The following is a 27,566-nucleotide window of genomic DNA, read 5'->3' on the forward strand; positions in this document are numbered from 1 at the left end:
GGGTTGGAGTACAGACCAACAGACAAATGGAATGGTAAGCAGTGGAGATGGCCACTGAGTTCCTCCAGCATTTCTATGTTTTTAATACAATCACAGTGTCTGCAGACTTTCATGTTTCTCTGCCATCTCTGTAACAGGGTCTATGTGCCTGAACCTACATCCCTTTCCTTGTTAAGGGGGCCAAAACTGTGCACTAAGACCCCCTATAATTCCAATGAGACTTCCCTGCACCTGCATTCACATCCTTTTAAAACAAAGGCAGACATATCATTTGCCCTATTAGTTACTTGAGGAGTCTGTATATTGGCTGTGTCTAAGATTGGGTCTAAGTAACCCAATCTCTCAACGTCTGACAAATTGCTGCTTTTCTGTTGAGTGGGCTAAAGTGGACAACTTCTCATTTTTTCCACGTTATATTTCATCCACCATTTTCTCGGCACTCAGGATGTCCACATTGCCTGTAGCTTCTTAAGATCTTGCTCTGTAATTGCAATCCCATCCTAGATTTATAGTTTGGCGGTATGGAAAAGGGCCCTTCAGGCCAACTTATCCATGTCCATTTGCCTGCATTTGGCCCATATCCCTCTAAACCAGTGGGTTTCAAATGCAACCCCCCAACTCAATTCTACCTTAAGTAATCCTTATGCCATAAGTGCTCTGTGATTGGTAAGGAATTACTTAAGGTGGTGTGTGAGTGGTAAGGTTGAGAATCACTCCTCTAGACCCAATTGTTACTGAAATATTTTGCTTGAGAAATATTTCCATTGGCCCATTTCCTTTGGAGTTATGAAACCGTGCACATAATGAGTCAATTAGGTACAATTAAAACAGTGGTCCTCTTTCAAAACCTCTCTTAGGTCACCTTTCAGTATCCTAAGTTCCAGAGAAACCATTCCTATCCTACCCCGTCTCTCCTTATAACTCAAGCCTTCCATTGCTCATCCTTGAGAATCTACTCCTTACCCTCCATCACTTCCTCCTTCCTCTTGTATGATGACCAGAACTGCACACAATACTTCAGGTGGGGTCTCTCTGATGTTTAGTACAGCTATAACATCATATTCCAACTCATGGGTACAAGAATGACGTTACAGCTATCCAAGGGCAACATGGTGAGCGTAGTGGTTAGTGCAACACTGGTGCAGTGCCAGCGACCAGAATTCAAACTCCATGCTGCCTGTAAGGCGTTATCACATTCTTTCCATGTCTGCGTGGGTTTACTCCGGGTGCTTCGGTTTCCTCCCACATAATGGGGGGGGTGGGGGTGGTGGTTGTAGGTCAACTGGGTTTAATTGGGCGGCATGGGCTCATGGGCTGAAAGGGCCTGTAACTGCGCTGCATGTCTAAATACTTTTTTGAAAGTGATATTGAGATGTCTACACCATTCAACCTTGTTTAGTACAGTCAAGGAACTCTATGCCCAGAGTAAAATTGTGGATATTGATAGTAAAAGGTTGTGAGCCAAACACAGATACGAGAGTACCCCTGTTAATCATAGCCTGCTTATGTGAGAGCGATCCCACTTCCAACTGTCTGACGGACAACCAATTCTTAGACTGGGCTAGTACATCATCTCCAATTCTTGATATCCCTTCTGTGTGATCTCATCAAACACCTTTGAAAATCTAAGTAACTACATCCGTTAGTTCCCCCTTATTTATTCTATTGGTTATATCTTCAAAAAGCCATTTATCCAGAGTAGGGGAATCAGTAACCTGACCACATCAGTTTAAGATGAGAGACGAGAGATTTAACAGTAACCTGAGGGACAACTATTTTACACACAGGCTGGTGAATATGTGGGATGAGCTACTGGAGGAGGTGGTAGAGGCAGGTACTATTGGAACATTTAAAACAAATCTTGGATGGATACGTGAATAGGATAAGTTTTAAGGGACATGGGCCCAACGCAGACTGGTGTAAATTTTAGTCGGCACAGGCCAAAGAGCTTGTTTCCAAGCTGAATGACTCTCTGACCCTATGTCCGCCGCGCAACTCCATTCTCATTGCAAGAGCAGGCTGGGAAAAGATTGAACTGGTTAAAAACCATTAGCATGAACTGAAAGTAGTAGCACATTATCTCTACACGAATGAATCAACTGAAGAGTATCAAGAAATTGGGACGTCCATACTTGAGACAGATGAACATGTCAACATCTCTGGAGTTTTCATAGAATTATTATGCACTGATGCTATGCAAATTATAGATGATAATTAAGTGGGGAATCTGAGAGAGACTGATGAAACATTCAAAAATTAAACCAGGTTTCATTGAGGTTAATTATTTTTAATTTAAATTTTATTTAAAAAAAAATAAATGAAGATGTGCAGCACGGTAACAGGCCCTTTGGCTCATGAGCTTCTGAGACATCCAAATACAAATTTGTCCTACAAATCCTGTCCTTTATAGGAGGGTGGGAGGAAACTGAGGCACCCGGAGGAAACCCACGCAGGCCACGGGGAGAACATACAAACTCCTTACAGACAGTGACGGATTGGAATTTGGGTCGCTGGCTTTGACACCAGGAAACTGGCATATCTTTTTGTGTCCATTGGGTAATCCAGAGGTCTCATTTGAGTTTAAACTTTGTCAGAATTAACATCCACCTTAAAAGCGACAAGACAATTTCATCAGATAAAATAATGAATACAAACCTTGAGATCTGGAAACAATTAAACTGCATTAAAAAATATCTTAAGCAGCATAAAAATTACTGGTTAACAGGATGCTGTAATTTATGATCTCTGTATTCAGGGATGCAATTAACAGCATTATGCAATTCATTGAGATTCTGTTGCAGAAGCAGTTCAAAAACTAAGAATGTGGATTGCATGCTATAATCAATGGCAAATAAATGCAATGGACTTCAGTGATCTCTAACAGTACCCACCTATTTACTAATAGATAAACACGACCATTAACTTTGGCATGGCTGGAAAAGGGAGTGATGGGAAGCATATGGATGAATGAAGAGAAAGGAGAGAGAGATAGAAGTGATAAGAATCCACAGACACAATTTAACAGCACAACACAGTTAAATGCAGGCTTAAAATTAACACAGAAGCCATGGGAAACGATAACGATTAGCTAAACTAAAACTAATTAAAAAAGACCAATTGCATTTAGATCAGACAATGGTTCAAAAAAAACGTCAATTTCTCCTGTTCTTAAAGCCAATAAATCAGTAATAATATTTACAATTTAAAAAGAAAATCCTGGTATCAACATTTCTATTTACATTAGTTGCCTTTTCATCGCAAATGCACTGGTGGGTCCCAGAGAAGGTCATCTGCTCCCTCCTCTGCAAATGAACTTGCTAGCTGGGAGATAAATGGAGAATGGTGTACAGAGTAATTGCCAAAATTGATTGATTGAATGGACTAGAAGGATGAATGCTTGCACCGGGATTTGAACCAGTAGGAAAAATGGGCTGCCAAATGGCAGGTGTAAATTAATGTGGACAAGTGTGCGTATACGGTAAACGATAGGGAATAGCGGAGAGTGGCAGAACATTGGGATCTATACATGAACACAATTCTTTGAAAGTGGCATCAGAAGTTCAGTGCCCTCCATAATTTGGGACAAATACACATTTTTTTCCCCCCTTTATTTGCCTCTGAGCTCCACAATTTTAAATTTGTAATCAAACAATTCACATGTGATTAAAGTGCACCTTCCATATATTACTAAAGGGTATTACATGCATAGTCCCCTCATTTCAGGGCACCATAATATCTGGGACATAGCAATGGAATGTATATTAGTCATGTTGAGTACCCTGTTGCATATCCCTTGCATGCAATGGCTGTTGAAGTCTGTGATTTTCATAGACATCACAAGGTGCTGAGTATCTTCTCTAGTATCTTCTCGACTGCAGCCGTCTTCAGCCCTTGCTTGATCGGGGGATTGTCCCCTAAAGATTTCTCTTCAGCATATGGAAGGCATTCTCAATTGGATTTAGATCAGGTGACTGACTTGGCCATTTAAGAATTTTCCAGTTTTTTTTAGCTCTGAAAACCTCCTTTGTTGCTTTAGCAGTATGTTTGTAATCATTCTCTTGCTGTAGGATGAAGCACCGTCCAATGAGTTTGGAGGCATTTGCTTGAACTGCCCAGACCATAACATCCCCACCACCATGTTTCACAGATGAGTTGGCATGCTTTGGATCTTGGCCAGTTCCTTTATGCCTCCGCACTTTGCTCTTGCCATCACTCTAAGTCTCATCTGTTTTCCAGAATTTTGCAAGATCTTTTAAATACTTCTTGCCAAAGTGTAATCTGGTCATCCTGTTTCTGCGGCCAACTAGTGGCTTGAATCTTGGATTGTAAAGTTATTTCTCTTCATGAACTCTTCTGTGGACTGTAGCCATTGACACATCCATGGTCCGCTCTTGAAAACCATTTATGATCTGTTGGACATGCATTTGGGATTTTTTTCTTCTGTCATCACCAGTGGAGATCTTCCTCGACCTACCAGTCCCTTTGCGATTACTGAGTTGACCAGTACGTTCTTTCTTCTTAATGATGTTCCAAACAGTTGGTTTTGGTAATCCTGAGTTTGGGGCGATGTCTCTTATTGTTTTATACTTGTTTTTCAGCCTCATACGTCTCTTTTCACTTTCATTTATTGCAACAACTCTGGCCCACATGTTCAAAAATGGCAACTACAGACTCCAAAGGGGATCAAAAACTAACATACAGGCCCAGCTCTCTTATACCTGTACCAATGAAGTAATTAAACATACCTGAGAACTCACAAACACCTGTGAAGCCAAATGTCCTAAACATTATGGTGCCCTGAAATGAGGGGACTACGTATAAAAAATGTTGTAATTACTTCATGGTCAAACCAAAATGTACACAATAAAATCTGGACTGTGCACTTTTCACATGTGAATTGTTTGATTGCAAATTTAAAACTGTGGAGCACAGGGGGAAATGAAGAAAAAAAAAATGTCTTTGTCCTAAACACTATGGAAGGTATTGTAGATAGGGAAGTAAAGAAAGCTTTTGGCACATTGGCCTTCATCAATCAAGGTACTGAGTGCAGGAGCTAGGATGTTATGTCGAAGTTGTTTAAGACATTGCTGAGGCCATATTTGTGTTATTGTGTGAAGTTTTAGTCAGATACCAACAGGAAAGAAATCAATAAAATTGGAAGAGTACAGACATTTGCAAGGATGTTGCTGGGAACTGAAGCACTGAGATATAGGGAAATGTTGAATGTCAAGTCTTTATTCCCTGTAGCATCAGAGAGGAGATTAAATAGAGGTATACAAAATTACAAGGGATATAGGTTGCGATAAATCCAAACGGGCATTTCCACACAGGTCAGGTGAGGTACAAACATGGGTCAAGGGTGAAAGGTGAGAAGTTTTAGGGGAACATTGGGGAACTTCTTTCCTTTAGAGCAGGGGTCAGCAAAGTGGTCTATATTGACCCCTGTGGGTCGATAAATGTCCAGGCTATAGAGAAATTTATTATTGATAATATTTATTTATTTTACATGCTTGGGGGTTGATGAGAGATCAAGGATTTCATGAAGATATTGATGGTTTAAAAAGTTGGCCGACTCCTGCTTCAGAGGGTGAATGATCTGCTGGAAAAGGTGATCGATCTTGAGAAGATTATGTAGGTGCGTGGAAGAGAGGGGCATGGAGGGCTATTGTCTGTTTGCAGGTCAATTGGACAGCAGAATAATGCCTATCTGTGTGCTATGGTGTACGATGGTTCTAAAAAGAGAGTAGGATCTACACATGCTTGTGATCAGTTGCCCTGCACTGCATCTACAGATAAGATGGTGTCTTACTTGCTGTGGTCTGTACTGGATGTTTAGCTGAACTGCTCGGAAAGCAAACATTCTTACTGCAACTTGATACATGTGAGAATAAACAACCTTGAAAATCTAACCTGATCCAAAATCTAAAGATGCAAAGTCCGAATTTGATAAGATGTGGGGCCCATTCATAGATTATTATCATAATCGGAAAATTGAAGTGGCGTGGATGCTCCGGGGATTCCCTGCCTGGTGTCTGGGAGGGGGGGGGGGTCGTTATTTGATTCATATTTACAATATATACAGATAGCCTTGTTTAGAGGGAGGGGGAAGATTAGTAGTGAGAATTTTTTTCTTTTTTATTATTAAGACCAAATAAGTAAAGGGGGGGATTAATCACGGATCATATCACAGAATGACATGATCACATCAGAGAAGTACAAAATATCTTATGTAAGGGAATTTTATATGTATTATTTGTGTAATTTTTGTATTCAATATTGATTTTGGACATAGTACAAGTTATGATTTAATTGTTTAATTATTATAATTAGAGAATTTGATGTCCTGAATAAAATAAGTTAATATACTTATCATAAAACTTCTAATTTGCAATTGATATGTGACATATATATGATATGCTCTGATATGTTATCATTAATAAACCTTATGTAAAGGGTTTTTATTAAACTCAATAAAAAATATTTTAAAAAGAAAGAAAATCTAACCTGATTGAAAGATAATTATGTTTCCATTAACTAAATTTAACACAAGATAACAAGAGGATATTATAACATTTCATTGCTCTAAATGTCAATATCTGAATATTTATATCTCAAGTAAAATTGCAAAAAATATTGAAGTCTTTGAGGTTATCACACCAAATATTATATACAGTAAAATCCCTGTTATCCGAAATTCAAGAAACTGGCAGCCTCAAGCAACCGGCAAGAAAAATCGCGGCAAATAAATGGGTAAAAAATATGCAGTTAAAAATTGGTGCGCCTCGCCATTAGTTCACCAAATACGCAACACACCGTCTCAAACAACAACAAAATTCACTTATCTGGCATCTATTAGTCCCAGAATACCAGGGGTTTTACTGTAATAGTAATTGAAGATTTTGTGAAAAATGTCCAGACATACTGCATTATCTGTCTATGTATGAAGGAATATTTCTCACCTATAGATACTGCTCTCCTGTTTGCTGGTCACTGCTTTTAGGTCGGTGAGCTCCAGAAAACGATCATGGAAATAATGAAGGTGCAATATGCACACAAGCAAGAAAGAAGTGGGGATGAAAATGCTGGTAAACAGGTCCGCAACAGTGAATTTCTCCAATCCAAGGTCTTTCAATCTTTGAAAAAAACAATGATACATTTAGTACTGAAAGGGGCATGAATCAATTTCAGATTTATGTCAGAGTACGTACATGACATCACTTACAACCCTGAGATTCTTCTTCCTGCAGGAGCGAAGGAATTACCACTTATTGGTCTGCAAAAAAACTGTAGTCAAGATATGTATACATATAAACAAATAATGTAAAGAAATTGATGGTGCAATACAGAGAGAAAAAAAAATTAAAGTGCAAAAGTAGATCCTTAAATGAGTCCCTGATTGAGTTATTGTTGAGGTATCTGAAGGTGGAGGGGTAGCCGCTGTTGGTGCGAGTCTTGTGGCACCTGTACCTCTTTTCTGATGGCAGCAGCAAGAATAGAGCATGTGCTGCGTGGTGCGAATCCTTGATGATTGCTGCTGCTTTCTGACGGCAGAGTTCCCTATACACGTTCTCGATGCTGGGGAGGATTTTGCCTGCGATGTCCTGAGCTGTGACTTCAATCTTTTCGAGGGCTTTACGCTCAGGGGTGTTGGTGTTCCCATACCGGACCATGATGCAGCACGTCAGCTCATTTTCCACCATCCATCTGTAGAAATTTGCCAGGATACTGGTGTCATCCCAAACCACTGCAGACTCCTGAGGAAGTAGAGATGCTGATGTGCTTTTTTCATGATGCCATTGGTGTGTTGGGTCCAGGAAAGATCCTCCGAGATAGTGAATCCCAAGAACCTCTCCACCTCTGATCCCCCAATGATCACTGGATTGTAAACCTCTCTCTTTCCCTTCCTGAAGTCAACAATCAGCTCTCGTTTTGGTGACAGTGAGTGCAAGGTTGTTGTTGGTGCACCATTCAATTAAGTTTTCAATCTCCCTCCTGTATGCTGATTCATCCCCTTTCTTTATACAACCCGCTACCATGGTATCACTGGCAAATTTGTAGATGGTGTTATTGTTGTAATGAGCCATATAATCGTCGGTGTAAAGCGAGTAGAGCAGGGGGCTAAGAACGCAGCCATATGACGCTCCAGTACTGATGGAGATTGTGGAGGAGATGTTCTTACCGATCCTCACTGATTGTGGTCTGGAGGTGAGGAAATCCAGGATCTAAATACAGAGTGGGGCATTGAATCCCAGGTCTGGGAGTTTGCAGTTCAGAGGGGATGATGGTGTTAAATGCCGAACTGTAGTCGATAAAGTGCGACCTGATGAATGCATCTTTCCTGTCCAGGTGTTCCAGGGCTTTTTGTAGAGCCAGTGAGATGGCATCCGCCATAGACCTGTTGCTACGTCAGGTGAAATGGAACATATCCATGTCTCTGCTCAGACAGGAGCTGATCTGCTTCAACACCACCACTTTCCAAACAGTTCATCACAGTTGATGTAAGTGCTACTGGTCGATAGTCATTAAGGCAGGTTACTGAATGCTTCTTGGGCCCCAGTATGATTGATGCCTGTTTAAAACAGGTGGGTACCACACCCTGCCAGAGGGAGATGTTGCAGATATCTGCGAATCCATTGGTAAGTTGGTCAGCATAGATGTTTAATTCTCGGCCAGGTACTCCGTCTGGACTGGATGCTTTCTTCAGATTCACTCTCCTGAAGGCAGCACGCACACCATCCTCAGATATGGACAGGATGGAATCATCAGGGGATGTGGGGGTACGGAGGGGTGGTTCTTCCCTGTTATCTCGTCAAATCTGGTGCAGAAAACAGTGAGTTTCTCTGAGAATGAAGCTTTGCCGTTTTCTATTTCACCAGATTTGGTTTGGTAGTAGGTTATGACCTGACACAGCTGTCAGGTGTCCCTTGTTGTTTCTATTTTCACCCAGAATCTCCACTTTGCCCAGGAGATAGATTCTCATACCTTCTCCTTCTGCATTGATGTGGATCTCCGAACTTAAATGCCTATGATCTGGCTCTCAGAGGCAGGTTCCGGATTTCAATGTTCATCCATCCAGGGCTTCTGGATGCAAGACACCAAAATGTGTAAGTTTGCATTTTGTGCATGCAAAATAACAACACGTACTGCATCTGGTTTATTTTTGGGTCCTAAAAGCTGCACCATCTGTATGTGATGTGTCCAAAATACCATTTTGCTTGGATTTTGAATATCAGAATGTGGGGCTTAAGAGTTAAACCGCCATTTAATACACATCCTGTCAAAAATTGATGCTAGGTTACCTTTTAGTTACATTATTAAATATCATGTTTAAAATAATTACAGCCACCTTAAACACTGTTCATTTGGGCATTCACTATAACACCCTTCTGAAATGACGAGCGATGAGTAAAACTCTAGTGATACGCCAGCAAATTGTCTGAGAATCCTAACGTCCAGCAATCATTTCACTGGACTGAGAATCCAGAATGTGGCCAGAGCCGGGAGTAGACTATGGGCTGGGATTGGGATCTGGAGCACTAGGCATCATGTCTGCACCTGCACGCGGGAATGTTGGAATGTTTGTGTCTCTCTGGCTTCATTTAAACTGAGAAATGTATTAGAGCTGCCATCCTCAACCTTTAGTTTGGCTGTGGTCCCACCCATGACTCCGCTCAAAGTTTATGGGCCCCTTTTTCCTGTTTGGTTTTGGTTTCTCCCATACTTCTCTCCTCCCAACCACATGAAATTTTTTTTAATGTTACGTGAGGTGAAAGAAAAACAAGGCTTTGGCTTAAATATGCTTGCCCCCTCCCCCCCCCCCCCCCCCCCCACCCCCGCCATTGCAGGCAGGCTGCAGGGGTCCTGTTGAGAACGGCTATATTAGACTGTGATCACTCACGCAGCATTGGCAGACTTTTGTGTTTCACTCTGCATTCGAATCCTATGGGAGTGACATCCAATAGTCTGGAAAATCAGCCCACCTGATGTTGCTGGATTATTGGAGTTTTGCCTTAACCTTTTTTTTGGGGGGGGGGCGCTTGTGCACAAAGTAGTTTCTCAGTTACTCACTTTTCGATGTCCATTCCAGTCATGTTCTGCCACAGATATGGGAATGAATCAAACTGGTAGGTATACACAAGGATCAAGACCAGCATCGTGTATGAAACAACAATGATCCAAAAGTACTTTAGGATCCGCCGCCACCAATCATAATGCACCTGGGGAAAAAAATACTTCAGAAGTGTTAAGCAGTCAAGGAAAGTAGAATCGGGTATCACAAATAACCCTGCAGTTAACTGTTAACTGTTCGCTACAATATTAAGCTAACTGCTTCAACACTTCTGGGTGTATTTTATGGATTTTGGACTGCTGATCACAAAATTCACCTTAAAATGTTCATATCACATACTGTTTTTTTAAAGATAGAACCTATTTTTGTGACATATTTTAAATCTACCTCAAACATCCAAAAGCCATGAAGTGCAACGTGCTGTTGAAAATTCATTTTCTGAATTCGCACTCGGACGTCTGATCTTGGCGCCGTTGGTGATGGACACGGTGAAAGGTTTCACCAGGGCATGGCCACCATGGAAAAGTGGTAGCAGGGCGAATGGAATCCATCAAAGCTGACTGACTATTGTTGGACACTGACAAGAGAGGCATCAGAAGCAGAGCACAAATAAAATTCAGCGGCAAAACATTTTTAGGTGGTTGAACCGACACAATCTGTCAGCATCATTAAACATGCTAAATTCAATAAAAATTAATTTAATGTTTCTCCAATCTCCTACAACAAGTCTGAAATTTATCTTTGTGTTCAGCTTGAAGTTGCCTATCATATTCCTCTTTTTTTAAGGAAGCAAATCTTTTGAAAAAAAATGGTCGTCCATGTAAATATTATATTTGAAAACTGTGGATTTCCCTGCATCATGTTCCAAAGTAAACCTCTTCTTTGCCTTGTTTCCAACAATGTTACCAAACTCCCACTGCCAAACCCACTTCCATGGTTGAAAGATTGGATCAATGGTGTTGTAATTCCCTGAATCATACCCTCAGAAGTTACAGCTTTCTGCCGGGAAATCACAAGCATTAGAAAACTGAGCACTTATTTCATCGTGGCATGCTTGCTTGCCTGATTTAAGTGGATAAGGGGGCTTGATCTGCATGCGGGAAGTGGAATGGATTCTGTACTCCATCATAAAGTGCAACACACTGGGCCTGCGATGGAATCAACTGAAATGCTTCTAATATAGCAGACGGCGTCCACTTTTCCACAGGCCAAACCCAAAACTGCTGGAGGAACACAGCGGGTCGAGCAACACTTGTTGGGGGAGAGGAGCTTCCAGCATTGCAGGTTGGGATTTTGCAGTTGGACCGGGAGTGGAGAGGGATGATAACCGGTGTAAAGAGAAGGGGCTGAGGGGGTGAGGCAGGATAGGTGGACCAAAGAGTGATGGGCACATGGAGCCAGGTGTGGGGGTGGGGAGGAAAGAGGTGAAGTAAACATAGGCTGGAGTGGGAATACAAACACTGCAGGTAGCAGAAGCTGATAAATAGGGGCAGTGAACTATTGAAGGGAGTTATAATGAGACAATGAAACCAGGAGGGTAGCGGATCGGAGGATTGGAGGGATGAAATTCAAGTGTACATTTGTTATTATGTGACTGTACATTTACTACACAGATGAAACAGCATCTCTCTAGACCATGGTGCACACACATACCGCATATATGCATTATATATATATACACACACACACACAAATCACTTCCTCATGTCCCAAAAGCTTGGGTCCGGACAGTTTTCAGTTATTGAGATTTTTTGTTTATCTTTAGCTTTAAACAGCCCAGTAGCATTAGCAGAATATTTGCACCAATGGTTAAACAACAAAAAAATGACAGGCTTTCCAAGCATGAAATTATGTTTAATACGTACCAAAAAAACAAATTGCTCTCCACTTACAAGATAAGATGAATGAAGCTCCAAACACTAGAAATTCTCCTCAGTGGCTTTTCCAAATGTTTCCTCCAGTGTCACCTGCCTCATTAACAATGGTTGTTGCCTTAGATGTTTCTCTTTTATTTCATTAACGGACAAGATTTCTTGTTCTGTTATGAATGCCCACTGCTCTAGTCCTTCAATACGTCCTTCACACATTTTCACCATCTCATGTGTAGGCACATTTCTCTGCAGTGTTAACTAAGTCATCTTCATCGCACTCACCTCGATGTAGAACAATTTCAGCTATTCACCATCGGGAGAGCTCTGTTGTTATCACAATGGCGCCAATAGAGCATCAGAGCTCCACACGGGCAATTAATTTTTTTCAACTTGTCAAGTCATGTCAGCACCGCAAAAATGTTTGGATAATGGATCATTTTGGTTTGTGGAACTTCGGATAAGGGGAAACATACGGTGTATGTACATATTTTGGAATCATTTACAGATAGATGAGAAAATATGCGATGGATGGCTTGAGGCAGAGGGAATATGAGAAAGGGAACAAAAGTGGGAGAAGTGGAGATGGATCGACTCACCTACCTGTGTCTCAACCCCCTCCCTTCTCCCTTCCACACCTGGCTCCTTCTGCCTACCTTTCCCAGCATCACTTTGGCTAACCTATCACCTACCGGCCCCTATCTTTATGCCAGTTGTTTTCTCTCTCCATTTTCAGTGCCTTGAATTGAAATATTGACAATTCCTTTCCCTCCACACATGCTGCTTGACCCACTGTGCCCACACTTTCTCAATGTTTGCTCCAGTTTCCAGTAGGCTCCCACTATGTTGCAAGCGATTCACCTCCACATGCCCATTTCTGCGACATTCAAAAATCCCTTTTGTTGTAAGACCGTATCCATCATTTCACTCATTTCTCCAGGAAACATGCAGCCCATGAATTTCCACCAAGCGAAATTAGCTGATCATGTCCTGATCCCTCTGGAGAGCTTGAGGATCATGACACCTCTCATGCTTAGGATTAAATCACCTCTCTGCCAAAATTAAGCAATGTGGAGAAAAGGTGTTGCATATATCTGTCATGATAATGAATATGTATGAGATATACCGGAAGTCACGTGGTATGAGAGAGAGATAAGAACACAAGCAGGAGAACAAAGGAAACGGGAGAATAAAACGACACTGAGAGGTTTACCTGATAAAACTTGTGTTTAATGTTTTATTAACTTCACATTTCGGGCCACAAATGTGACATTGGCGATGAGGATGAAAGAAGCTTGAAGAAAATTAAAGACTAAACAAGATTACAGAGGATTACAGACAACTTCAAGGTGATAAGAATTTTCTCTGTGACTCAGTACTTTTGGGGCTGGAATTTTTCCTCATGGCTGGTGCAGACAGTGACTTTCTAACACATAGTGGAATTGCTCATTTTGACCCAACGGGTGATGCAAGCACTGTAAGTGTGAAGTGGAAGGGATGGCTGGAAGAATTTGAATCCTACGCCGACAGTCGTGGCCTATTTCTAGATACCGGTACAGTTGAACAAAAAGCGCAGAGAAGGGCGTTACTTCTTTTCACTGCAGGACCTGCAGTTCGGGAAACATTTAAGCCACTTTTGAATACTGGAAGAAAGGATGAGTACCAGAAAGCGGTAGATGCATTAAATGCACACTATGTAGTGACACCGAATGCTACAATTCAACGCCATTTGTTTCGGAGAACGAGACAAGAAGATGGCCAGACAATTGCTCAGTACGTGACGAGACTACGCCAGCTAGCTGTTGGATGCAATTACATGCCAGCTGATTTGGACAACCAATTATTGGATCAAGTCATACAGCACTGCAGATCAGATAAACTCAGAAGACGTCTACTGGAAAGAGGGAGTGAGTTGGAACTCACCGATGCTTTAACCATTGCTGCTGCATTAGAGGCTGTTGAAGGGCAACTTCATACCATGACCCTGAAAGACAACTCAAGCCAGCAAATTAAGAGGCTCTCACATCGCCATAATCAGCCAAGATATACGTCGACACAGGACGTGGAGTGTTATCGATGTGGAAACCGAGGTCACTTTGGAAAAGACCCATCTCTTCTCTTTGGCTTGGCTTCGCGGACGAAGATTTATGGAGGGGGTAAAAAAAGTCCACGTCAGCTGCAGGCTCGTTTGTGGCTGACAAGTCCGACGCGGGACAGGCAGACACGATTGCAGCGGTTGCAGGGGAAAATTGGTTGGTTGGGGTTGGGTGTTGGGTTTTTCCTCCTTTGCCTTTTGTCAGTGAGGTGGGCTCTGCGGTCTTCTTCAAAGGAGGTTGCTGCCCGCCAAACTGTGAGGCGCCAAGATGCACGGTTTGAGGTGTTATCAGCCCACTGGCGGTGGTCAATGTGGCAGGCACCAAGAGATTTCTTTAGGCAGTCCTTGTACCTTTTCTTTGGTGCACCTCTGTCACGGTGGCCAGTGGAGAGCTCGCCATATAACACGATCTTGGGAAGGCGATGGTCCTCCATTCTGGAGACGTGACCCATCCAGCGCAGCTGGATCTTCAGCAGCGTGGACTCGATGCTGTCGACCTCTGCCATCTCGAGTACTTCGACGTTAGGGATGTAAGCGCTCCAATGGATGTTGAGGATGGAGCGGAGACAACGCTGGTGGAAGCGTTCTAGGAGCCGTAGGTGGTGCCGGTAGAGGACCCATGATTCGGAGCCGAACAGGAGTGTGGGTATGACAACGGCTCTGTATACGCTAATCTTTGTGAGGTTTTTCAGTTGGTTGTTTTTCCAGACTCTTTTGTGTAGTCTTCCAAAGGCGCTATTTGCCTTGGCGAGTCTGTTGTCTATCTCATTGTCGATCCTTGCATCTGAGGAAATGGTGCAGCCGAGATAGGTAAACTGGTTGACCGTTTTGCGTTTTGTGTGCCCGATGGAGATGTGGGGGGGCTGGTAATCATGGTGGGGAGCTGGCTGATGGAGGACCTCAGTTTTCTTCAGGCTGACTTCCAGGCCAAACATTTTGGCAGTTTCCGCAAAGCAGGACGTCAAGCGCTGAAGAGCTGGCTCTGAATGGGCAACGAAAGCGGCATCGTCTGCAAAGAGTAGTTCACGGACAAGCTTCTCTTGTGTCTTGGTGTGAGCTTGCAGGCGCCTCAGATTGAAGAGACTGCCATCCGTGCGGTACCGGATGTAAACAGCGTCTTCATTGTTGGGGTCTTTCATGGCTTGGTTCAGCATCATGCTGAAGAAGATTGAAAAGAGGGTTGGTGCCAGAACACAGCCTTGCTTCACGCCATTGTTAATGGAGAAGGGTTCAGAGAGCTCATTGCTGTATCTGACCCGACCTTGTTGGTTTTCGTGCAGTTGGATAATCATGTTGAGGAACTTTGGGGGACATCCGATGCGCTCTAGTATTTGCCAAAGCCCTTTCCTGCTCACGGTGTCGAAGGCTTTGGTGAGGTCAACAAAGGTGATGTAGAGTCCTTTGTTTTGTTCTCTGCATTTTTCTTGGAGCTGTCTGAGGGCAAAGACCATGTCAGTAGTTCCTCTGTTTGCGCGAAAGCCGCACTGTGATTCTGGGAGAATATTCTCGGCGACACTAGGTATTATTCTATTTAGTAGAATCCTAGCGAAGATTTTGCCTGCAATGGAGAGCAACGTGATTCCCCTGTAGTTTGAGCAGTCTGATTTCTCGCCTTTGTTTTTGTATAGGGTGATGATGGTGGCATCACGAAGATCCTGAGGCAGTTTACCTTGGTCCCAACAAAGCTTGAAAAACTCATGCAGTTTGGCATGCAGAGTTTTGCCGCCAGCCTTCCAGACTTCTGGGGGGGATTCCATCCATACCTGCTGCTTTGCCACTTTTCAGTTGTTCGATTGCCTTATATGTCTCATCCAGGGTGGGAACCTCATCCAGCTCTAGCCTTAGGGGCTGTTGAGGGAGCTGGAGCAGGGCGGAATCTTGGACTGAGTGGTTGGCACTGAAAAGAGATTGGAAGTGTTCTGACCATCGGTTGAGGATGGAGATCTTGTCGCTGAGGAGGACTTTGCCGTCTGAGCTGCGCAGCGGGCTTTGGACTTGGGGTGAGGGGCCGTACACAGCCTTTAGAGCCTCGTAGAAACCCCTGAAGTCGCCAATGTCCGCGCTGAGCTGGGTTCGCTTGGCGAGGCTAGTCCACCACTCATTTTGGATCTCCCGGAGTTTGCGCTGAAGATGGCTGCATGCGCGACGGAAGGCTTGTTTCTTCTCTGGACAGGACGGCTTTGTAAGGTGAGCCTGGTGGGCAGCTCGCTTCTTTGCCAGTAGCTCCTGGATTTCCTGGCTGTTTTCGTCAAACCAGTCCTTGTTTTTCCTGGAGGAGAAGCCCAGTACCTCTTCAGTGGATTGCAGTATGGTAGTCTTCAACTGATCCCAGAGGGTTTCAGGGGACGGGTCCGTGAGGCGGGTTGCATCGTCGAGCTTTGCTTTGAGGTTTGCCTGGAAGTTTCCTCTCGCTTCGTCTGACTGCAGGTTTCCAACATTGAACCTCTTTCTGGGGGCTTTATTGTTCCTGGGCTTTGGTTTGAAGTGAAGGTTGAGCTTGCAGCGAACCAGCCGGTGGTCAGTGTGGCATTCCGCGCTAGGCATGACCCTGGTGTGGAGCACATCTCGTTTGTCACTTTCTCGCACCAGGATGTAGTCCAGGAGGTGCCAGTGTTTGGATCGGGGATGCATCCAGGTGGTCTTAAGGCTGTCCCTCTGCTGAAAAAGGGTGTTTGTAATGACAAGCCGCTGTTCTGCGCAGAGCTCCAACAGGAGGCGCCCATTGTCGTTGCACTTGCCGACGCCATGCTTGCCCAGGATTCCTGGCCAGGTTTCTGAGTCTTTGCCGACACGAGCGTTGAAGTCGCCCAGGATGACAACCTTGTCGGCTGTAGGGGTGCGTTGGATGAGGTTGCGCAGGTCGGTGTAGAACTTGTCCTTTTCTGCTGGTTCCGCCTGGAGGGTTGGAGCATAGACACTGATGAGGGTGATGTGACGCTTGTTTTGAAGGGGGAGTCGCATGGACATGATTCGGTCCGAGAGGCCTGTCGGAAGGTTTTCGAGTTTGGAGGCAATGAAGCTCTTGACCATGAAGCCTACACCAGATAGGCGTCGTTCATCCGAAGGCTTGCCAGACCAGTAGAGTGTGTAGCCCGCGCCGCGTTCTTGGAAGCTGCCTACATCTGCCAGGCGGACTTCACTGAGAGCGGCTATGTCGATGTCAAGTCTGAGGAGTTCATGTGCAATGAGGGCAGACCGACGTTCAGGTCGGTGGCTGTCAGCCTTGTCTAGCATGGTTCTGATGTTCCAGCATGCTAGCTTGAGTTTGTGAGCATCTTTTGAGGGGGAGGACGTGGAGGGGGAGGACGTGGAGGGGGAGGACGTGGACCTGTCCTCGGGCCTGCGCAAAGGAGCTTTTAGGTGGAGTGCAGTGCGCGCAGTACTGGCCCCACCCTTTACACCCATGGTTCGTGTGCCGTGGCCAAGCAAGCTGGGACGTGGCAGCGAGGTCCTTGGGTCGTAGGTTTTATATCGGAGTGGCCTTCTCCTATGCAGGTTTCTTACCCGGGCTGGAGGGGCCTGCCTCCCCTCCTAGGTCGGTCCATACTGCCCGGACCGGGGCCGAGGCCGCCGCAGTTCACCCTGTGCCTGGATTGGGGCCGCCGCCTCCCACTCTCTGCCCGGAAAAGACCCATATTGCCCGGCCAAAGGCAAAGTTTGCAGAAAGTGTGAAGGTAAGGACCATTTTGCAAAGAAGTGCAAAAGCAAGTCCAATGCAGACCAGAAGAGGAAGAGTACAACTTCCAAAGGCAAAGCCTGGGGGAAAGGAAAGTATCTTGGAAAGAAAGATACCATTCGCCAGATAGACGGTGACGATGATGATACCCAGGAGGAACAGAGTTGTTACCAATTTACGTTGAATGAAGTACATCATGAGAAGGTCCCAGTGATCATTGGTGGAGTGACAGTTCAGGTCATTGTAGACTCAGGCAGTGACAGTAATGTGATTGATCGACATTTATGGGAGAAGTTGAAAAGGAAATAGATCATCTGTACCTCAAAGAAGTGTTCCAAGAAACTGTATCCATACACAGCAACCAAGCCATTGCAGACCATTGGATGTTTTACTGCAACTGTTGAAGCTGGAGATAAGTACACCGAAGCAGAGTTTATGGTCATAGAAGAGAAGGGAGAACCATTGCTGAGTAGAAGCACAGTGCAAGACCTGGCAATACTTCATATTGGAGCTTGTGTCAATTCAATTCAGTCATACGAGGATATGAAGCAAGAATTCCCCGCAGTCTTCCAAGGAGTAGGAAAGCTGAAAGGTCGACAATTGAAGCTAGCGGTAGATGAAATGGTCAAACCTAAGGCACAACCAATGCGCCGAACTCCGTTTGAACTTCGTGGGAAAGTCGAAGCCAAAATTAAAGAATTGATCGAACAAGTATTGAACCGGTGGAACATTCGACACAATGGGTAGTCCAGTAGTGATTGTGCCCAAACCAAAGGGTGACATAAGACTATGTGTTGACATGAGAATGGCCAATGAAGCTATAATTAGAGAACGACACCCTATACCAACGGTGGAGGAAATACTTCAAGAACTAACTACCAGCAAGGTATTCTCAAAAATTGATCTGAAATGGGGCTATTATCAATTAGAGCTAGATCCAGGTTCCCGAGATGTAACTACATTTGTGAAGCCTGGTGAACTTCATAAATGTTAAATTCTGTGCACAGTCCTGCAACCCATGAACTTGGAGGAATGAGAAGTGAGATTGGACTGTGAATCAAAGAACTTTTCCGAACTTACACACACATTACATACACGTGCGCTTAGAATGAGAAGGGGGGTAAGTTAGTTAAGTTAATAGTAATACGTTAAAGTTTGATCCTGTTTTCATGTTTAAAGACAATTAAAAGCGACCTTTGTTTAAGTCTCGGTGAATATCTATTGCTGCTGGGTTTTGGGGATCCTCTGGACTCGTAACAGCATTGTATGAGTAAGTCTCAAGCAACTGGCATCTACCAGTCGCCATAAGTGCCGGATGCCGGGGATTTTATTGTATTCCATTGGGTTGTAACACACACCAGTTCCATGACGTTATTACCATCATTCACTCATACTCCAAAAGAAAATAAAATGAAATAATTTTAGAACTTAATGTCAGCTAAGCCAGGAACCACAATGTGTTTTCTACCTTGTGCTGAGATGCCAGTTCCATAATTTGTAACCCGTGCTGAAAATTGGGCAATGTGTTTTGTTTTGCCTTGGGCGCACAGAGCGGATCAATGCTGCTATTTGTTTCTTTCATCACTGATGCCATTTTAAGGACAGGTTAGTCAAAGAAAATCCCAGTTGCTTTCTGCAATAGGTAGTTGTAGGAGGTGTGGACATGCTTGTGGAAGCTGGATTTCTTACATTTCCTACAGTGAATAGTTCCAGCATCATATGTAACTGTTTATATAACTGGCTTTGTTCTATATTACCCCATGATAAGTCAACCACTTAAGATCATCTAGTTTCTCACAATGGTACTGTTAGAAATGAATGCTGTTACACAATCATTATGGGTATTTTTTGATACATTCAGCAATTTATGGTTTATTTTTCAAACAACGTATTTCCTGCAACTTCCGACATTTTAGAGTGTGTGTCTGAGTGCTTTGAATTCAGAGAGGAATCCCTCTGAGGTTGCCAGCGCTAAATAAGCAAGAGAGAGTCCGTTGAAGGCTGTGCTCACCTGCACTCAACCAGTGGCCATGAAGGTGTAAGTGTAATATAATTGGAGCCCAACCCTTGTATCAGCATTTCACATTGAGATCAGATAAATTATGGGCCAGGCTCTGCAGTCAAGGAAGGTCTCGCGACCTCTGTGTCACTGACTTGCCCCTTTTCAGTCTCATTTGTCATCAGGGGTCAAGAACATCAAGCTGACTGAATTATTGCAGAAAGCAAACATGAAAAGTAAATATATTAGTTGTTATTTTAAACATCATCAAAATCATTATATGCAAATATGATGAAGATAATATATCTATGAAAATTTTAAGCCCCTTGTGATCAATATAAATATAACAAGCAAACAATACGTTGTATCTATTGCAGAGAAAACATTCAGAAGTCACCTAACTAAGGAATCTTGCTAACGCGAAGTCTGAATTTTAATTTACATGCAGGGCCTCCAAATTACCTGAAATGCATACCTGATACAGAGCGACGCAGAAGAGAAACAGCATCATGTAGATAATCTTGTACATGACAATCTTGCCCTCAAAACTGACGAAGAAAAACATTCCACCACAGATGTAAATCCAGTATTTGACAAACATCCCCATCACCAGGTTTCCTAGTACTTTCATGATCTCCTTTCCTTGTTGGTTGTCTTCTGCATAAACCAAATAAAGGAAAAAATACCAAGATAACTTTCAACACGACATTTTCTGCGCATGGAGGTTAGATGTTTGGCCGTGAATTCCTGACGATAATCCAGTGAATGAGTCTGTTGCCAGATTTTCATTCGGTAAACTGGAAAAGTGTTGGGGAGGAATGGATAGACTACGGCAGTGGTAAGATCGGGTGAGGTTCTTGGGGAACCTTCTTTCCAATTGCGTCCTTGTTGTTAAACATGAAATTCTGCCTGTTTTGTTTATCCTCAAGATGCTTGTTGGTTTAAAAAGGCAATGTGATTGAAATATTCCTCCTCAAAGAAGTTTCTTGCCTAAATGACAAAACAGTTAAAACAAGAAAATCTCCAGACGCTGGGGTCGAGTGCAATACACAAATGTGCTGGAGAAACTCAGCAGGCCATGTAGCTTCCATAGGAACTACTAATAGCTACCCTTTAGTTCCTATCGACCCTGTGGGACCTGCTGAGTTTCTCCAGCACACTTGCGTACTGTAAATGACAAGGCTATCTGTTTTACCTTTGTCCTCCACTTTGACTTCCGATAATGCAGATCCCTTCTGCTTTTCTGCCTCACGGCGCTCGGTAATGTATTGACGGAGCAAAAGCCAGAACGTCAGTGCACACAGGATCTGTTGAAGCAAAACACATGACTATTCTGAACACAGAAAAAATTGCATGCCCCAAATGCAGATAAACTCCTGCAATGTGTAACTCTGACTTCATTCCATTTTGAAGGCAGTATCATACTTCCTTACCTTCAGGCTGTTCTAACAGCATTCTCTAAACGTCAAGAGGAGCAAGGGTATAGGCACATGTGAACACCACTATCCAAGGCACCCACTATTCCCAACATCGAACTATACCATCATTATCTCAATGCCCATTTTTTCTCCCTAGAGTACATCTGTTTAAGGTGAGCTCAGGAAAGTTTAGGGAAGATGACAGAGGAAGGCTTTTCTTTTACCGAGAGAATGGTGGGTGCCTGGAACGCATTGTAGGGGCTCATCATAGACGTGGATCATGGAGATCTGCAGTATAGAATAGGCACCTTCAGCCCACAGTTGAGCCGACCTAATAAGCTACTCTCACGACTGCCTAAACCTCCATTTTTCTCAGTTCCATGTAGTTTCTTAAAAGATCCTATTATTACCTGGCTCCACTGGCAGCTCATTCCATGCACCCATCACTCTCTGTGAAAAACCTACTTCTTATATCTTCTGAACACTTTTAAAATATGTCTCTTCATGCTAGCCATTTCAACCCTGGGAAAAAGCCTCCAGATCATCTAGATGATCTATGTTTCTCATCATCTTTTGTATCTCCATCAGGGTGCCTTTTATCACTCCAAGGAGAAAAGAACCAAGTTCCCTCAACCTGTCCTCATAAGGCATGCTCTCCAATCCAGGCAAGATCCTTGTAAATCTCCTCTGCACCTTCCCTATAAACACCTGCACCCTTCCTGCTGTGAGGTGACCAGAAATGGACACAATATTGCAAGTTGGATCCAACTAAGGTCTTTTGTAGCTGCAACAAGACTCCAAGGCACTTGAACTCAATCCCAGAATAAATGAGGGCCAACCCACCATATGCCTGCTGCAGTATCAACCTGCCCAGCAGCCTTGAGTGTCCTATGGACACGGGCCCTACGAACTATTAGTTCATCCCCACTGCTCAGAGTCTTGACATTAACATTATATTCTGCCTTCAAATTTGACATACGGAAATGAACCCCTCTCGTGAATGTAAAACAAAATAGAAACTGATGGAGGAAAGGGTTAGTTTGATAGCAGAGTAAGTTTATACAGATCGGCCCAACATTGTGGGCTGAAACTGCCTGTACTCTGTTGCACTGTTCCATGTTTGAACAATGTAACACTACCTTTACCAGTAAGACTTGCACTTTGGTAGAAGAAATAGACAGGAAGACTATTTTTTAGATTTGGAGAAAAATCAAAATTCTGACGGGCAAAGGGACTTGGGAGTCCTTGTGCAGGATCCCCCAACTATTAACCTCTAGGCGGTGAAGGAGGTGATGCAATGCTGGCACTCATTGCTAAAGAAATAGCATACAAGAGCAGGATATAATGTTGAGACTCTATAAAGCACTGGAGTACTGGCGTACAGTTTTGCGTGCTTTACTCTGGAAGGATGTGGAAGCTGTTGAAAGGGGGAAGAGGAGATTTACAAGGATGTTGCCTGGCTTACGGAGCATGCCTGATGAAAACAGGTTGAGTGAACTCGGCCTTTTCTTCTTGGAGCGCTGGAGAATGGGAGCTGACCTACAGAGGTGTTTAAGATGATGAGAGGCATTGATCGTGTGGACAGTCAGAGGCTTTTCCCCAGGGCTGAAATGGTTGCCACAAGAGGGCACGGGTTTAAGGTGCTGGGGAGAAGGTATGGAGGAGATGTCAGTGGTAGGTTTTTTTTATGCAGACAGTGGCAGGTGCTTGGAATGTGCCACCGGCAATGGTAGTGGAGGAAGGTACGATAGGATTTTTAAAGAGACTTGGATAAGTACATGGGGCTTAGAAAAATAGAGGTCTATGGGTAAGGCTAGTAATTTCTAAGGCCGAAGGGCCCGTAGTGTGCTGTAGGTTTTCTATGTTTCTAAAAGATGTGCTGGTGTTGAAGAGGGTTCAGAGAAGATTTACCAGGATGATACCAGGAATGAAGGGGTTAGCATTGTCGGCTCTTGGACTGTACTGTTTCCCATGGTAGGGGATTCTTGGATAATGGGGTATAACTTCAAGATAAAAGGGTGTTGATTTAAAACAGAGATGCGGAAAAATTTCTTTATCCTTGAATCTGTGGGACGTGTTGCCACAGGGGCTGTGAAAGCGAGGTTGTTGGGTGTATTTAAGAGATTGAAAGGTATTTGATTAGTCAGGGTATCAAAGGTTACGGGCTGAAAGCCAGGGAGTGGGAGAATGGATCAGCTCATGATTAGAATGGCGGAGCAGACTCGATGGGCCAACGAGCCTAATTCTGCTCCAGTATTTTGTATTCTTGTGAAGAATGGAGCCCTCTACATCAACAGCTCGCTACCATCATCTCACGGACAATTGGGGACAGCCATTAACTCACGCTCTATAAATTGCCTTTTAGAAATACAGAGTGAAGTATGAAATAGCAATTCTGTTTCTCTTTCCCCAGATTCTAATTGATTTAAATTTAATTTTTAATTGAGAGACACATTGGTAACAGGCCCATCCATCCCACGAACCTGTGCCACCCAAATACTCCAAGTAACCTACAACCCCCATGTGTTTGAAAGGTGAGAGGAAACTGGAGCTCCTGGAGATACAGGGAGAATGTACAAACTCCTTAAAGATAGCGCGGGATTCAAATCCAGTTTGCTGTCTTTGTGATAACATTGTGCTAACCACTCCACTTACTACCAATATTCTCTACTTTTATTGCACCACAGTACATGGCCATTTAAATGGGTCACAGCGTACCATTTCACACGAACATCCACAGTGTGATTTTATTTTTGTTAAAATCTCACCTTTGAAGCCAGTTCAACACACGGTGTCTCCATCTTTTTTAGCACTCCTGACGGCTCAGGAAGTTCATCCTTAGTCAGGTCGAGACTCCAGATATATTGCAGAGTTAACAGGACGTTTCCGTAGAAGACCATGAATGGAGATGTAAGCATTGCATATCGCCTGCGGTTACGCATCATCCAAAGTATACAGGACCAAATCAATAAGACAAAGGTGAGCCAGCTATGGTAGGTAATGCTCCAGGCCTAGGGGGAAGCAATACAATTTATTCAAAATCATTCATATCTCAAGTAAACTTCAGTAAATGTTGGTTTTGTGAGACCAATTGTAACTGATAACTGGGAGCCAACATATTCTAGATTCACAGATCTGTACAGAATCGAAATAGGTCCTCCAGTCCATGCCGGCCAAGTTGCCATTCAATACCATGGCACCCCTTCGCAGCTCCCCCAAGGGGCCTCACAAAATGAAAGAGGAACGTGACAATCCAGCAAGTTGCACGAGGCCCACAGTGCCGCCCTCCAATTGGCCACAACCAAAATCAGGGAGAGCGGATTACAAACACACCAATCAGAGCTGAGAGGGTTTTGACTATACCCCTAAAGCAGGGCTGTGAGCCCAATAAAGCTCAGTGTTAACTCCACTCAACTGGGTTCGTGTCATTCTTTCTTGGAACAGCGTGTTATTTCTGAGGTAACCTGCATACAGCTATAACTCTCCTGCGCTCTAGGCTCCGCAGAGCCATAGCTTGTAGCAGCTAGCTACAATATTACAGCACAGTAAAGGCCCTTCAGCCCACAATGCTCTGCTGTCCCATATATAACTACCAAAAAACAATTTAACCCTCCCTACCTCATAACTCTCCAATTTTCTTTCATTCATGTGCCTGTCTAAGTTCCCTAAATGTCCCGATTGTTCCAGCCTCCACCACCACAAATTTACTTTGGCAAAGCATTCCAGGCATCCAGAACTCTCTTTGGGGAAAAAAAAAACATACCCCTGATGTCTCCCCTAAACTTCTCTCCCCTCACTTTGTACAAAAGTCCTCTGGTACTTGCCACTCCTCCACTGGGAAGAAGCTGCTGACGGTTGACCTTATCTCAGCTTCTCATCATTTTTATTCACTCCAAAGAGAAAAGTCCCAGCTCTGCTAACCTTGCCTCATAAGACCTATTTTCTAATCTGGGCAACATCCTGGCAAATCTCCTCTGCGCCCTCTCCATTGCTTCCACACAGTGAAGAGACCAAAACAACAAGGTATTCCAAAAGTGGCCTGACCAATGTCTTGTACGGCTGTGACATGGCATCCCAACTCCTGTACTCGATGGCCTGATTGATCAGGCATGTTTGCCAGTTACCTCTTTCACTGTCCTATTTGTGTCATCAGTGTGCCTGAGGAACTCACCAGGTCACTCCTTAATCCAAATGAAGGTCCCAGACCAAAATGTTGGTTACCATTTATTTCCAGTCGATGCTGCATGACCTGCTGAGTTCGCTGAGTACTTTATGTATTAAACTTGACCCTGGCATCTGCAAATTTTATTTTTTAACTTGTCATCTTTGTCAGTGAACTAAATACTTGTAGCCCTGGGTCTCACTGCCTACAACACTCTCCAGGGCCCTACCATTTATTGAGTAAAGCCTGCCTTAATTTGATTTAACAGATATAGTTCTTGAATTTCAAATTTACTTTGGCAATGAGAAACAGGTCTAAATAAAGACACTTTTATTAGTTTGAGGGCAGAGTTGGTTGATGTGGACTGTGTAGAGCATGTCAAAAGAACCAAAGACTCGTTGATCCAAACCAAGGCTTTTATTAACTAGAAGACTGGAGCGTATCACATGTCGGTCGACCAGTCCAGAATGACCTGGTCTGGCTAGGAGCAATCCTTTAAGACCTGCTAGTAGATGTGGCTACACTCTCAGCCAATCACAGTCATCCTACACTACAATCTGTACATATACACATTGGTGATAGAATCTGTACTATCACAGAAGGTAAAAGAGAATAGAGGTTAAGATGATAGATGATAGATCAATAGTGAAAGGCAAATTAAGAGATTTTTTTAGCAATCTCAGCAAAAGGTAAGCGAAAGAAACGACACACCAGAAAGGTGCACACAGACATAACATACATCCAGACAAACAATACATATGCAGGACAAGTATTTCATCTGTGCAGATAAATATCATTTCTCGAATATGCGAGTCACAAGGGGTTAGTGCGAGCAGTTCCTTTGGTCGATCAGCATTCTCATTGCCTGTGGGAAGAAGCTCTTCCTCAGCCTGGAGGTGCTGGCTCTGATATACCTGTGACTCTTTGCCGACCGGAGCGGCTGGAAGATGCTGTGTGCGGGGTGGAAGGGGTCCTCAATGATTTTGTGTGCCCTCTTCAGACAAAGTCATTAGTAGGGGAGGGAGACACCAGGGATCCTCTCTGCCTCTCTTATAGTCCCGTGGAGTGACCTCCGATCCATTTCTCTGCAGCAATCGTACCACACTGCAATACAGCTGGCCAGGATACTCTTGATAGAGCTTGTAGAAGGTTAACATGATGGTGGCCACTTCAGTCTTGTCAGGAAGTGCAATCACTGTTGCACATTCCTGCCAGTAGAGGCATTGAAGAAATTGAAAATAATGAAACATCTAGATTCTACCAGTTATGTTTAGAATTAGTTTCATGGCCCAGAGGTTATTTCTGGAACAGGAACCTTACAAAAGTCTTGTGGATGTTTCCCCTGTGTTCCAATAGTGAAATCAACAAATAACAAAATCCAAACTCCAGTCTTCAGGATCTTGAACAGCCCCCGAGGCATTTTTGAGTTTATTTTTCGAATCTCAGGTTCAAAATCTGCGAGGTGAGATTCATCAGACTCCTCGCCAGTGGGATGAGGTCCAGCTGCCTCAGGCGCCCTCCCACATACCGTGTGGGATGAACTGTGAGAAAATTATTCTTTGGAAAGTCTCGCCTGGTTCTTTAAATCTTCCCATGCTGCAAAAAATATTTTGACCTCAGTTGCGCTTCACGCAGTACACAAATGTGCTGGAGAAGCCCAGCAGGTCACGCAGCATTGGGAGGAAGTAAAGGGTAGCTAAGGTTTTGGGCCTGGGCCCTTGCTTAGCTAGTCTTAAGACATACAGTCATGAAGAACACAGCTTCTCGCGCTGCACTTACCATCATAGCAATGAGTGCACAGATGTAACTCTGCTTCATGATGAAACGGAAAATGGTGATAAAGCTGTTGAGTCTGCTGTTGACTGGCTCTTCCAGGACACTCTCTTCTTTCATTTTGTCTGACAACAACAAACAAAAATATTTAGTTGGATACATTTGAGTCTATCATAATCTGCCACAGGTCTGAAGCAGGATGGCCTCCAACTATCCTGCATGATTCTTGTAGCTCCAAGGAACCCCAAAATAAGGCCCGTTCATTTCGATTTACAGGGGTCAGCCTCTAACAACACAAAATATAACCTAACAATGCAGAAAGAGAACTTAAAGACATGTCTAAATAACAGCAATATTCTTCCAAAGATTTAAATTTTATTTTAAGCTAATAATGTCAAGGTCAGCCTATCAAGTTCACAAGACCATGAGATAAGGAGCAAAGTAGGTCGTTCCACCCATCGAGTCCACTCCACCATTCCATCATGAGCTGATCCATTCTCCCACTC

The 27,566-nt window shown here is 43.7% G+C and overlaps 1 protein-coding gene across 1 annotated transcript in view; it reads right to left on the bottom strand.

The window, feature by feature from the left end:
- Positions 1–27,566, bottom strand: part of LOC138753129 (piezo-type mechanosensitive ion channel component 2-like) — a 224,482-nt gene that overhangs the window by 177,728 nt on the left and 19,188 nt on the right. The window contains exons 11-16 of the mRNA XM_069915705.1: positions 27,067–27,185; positions 23,894–24,136; positions 20,903–21,014; positions 20,183–20,364; positions 10,069–10,217; positions 6,960–7,133 (exon numbers count right to left, since the gene is read on the bottom strand). Of these exons, the coding sequence (XP_069771806.1) occupies positions 6,960–7,133; positions 10,069–10,217; positions 20,183–20,364; positions 20,903–21,014; positions 23,894–24,136; positions 27,067–27,185 (979 nt within the window). The remainder of the gene's footprint in view (positions 1–6,959; positions 7,134–10,068; positions 10,218–20,182; positions 20,365–20,902; positions 21,015–23,893; positions 24,137–27,066; positions 27,186–27,566) is intronic.

The sequence above is a fragment of the Narcine bancroftii genome, chromosome 2 (genome assembly GCF_036971445.1).
Source record: "Narcine bancroftii isolate sNarBan1 chromosome 2, sNarBan1.hap1, whole genome shotgun sequence".
In the NCBI taxonomy this organism is placed as follows: domain Eukaryota; kingdom Metazoa; phylum Chordata; class Chondrichthyes; order Torpediniformes; family Narcinidae; genus Narcine; species Narcine bancroftii.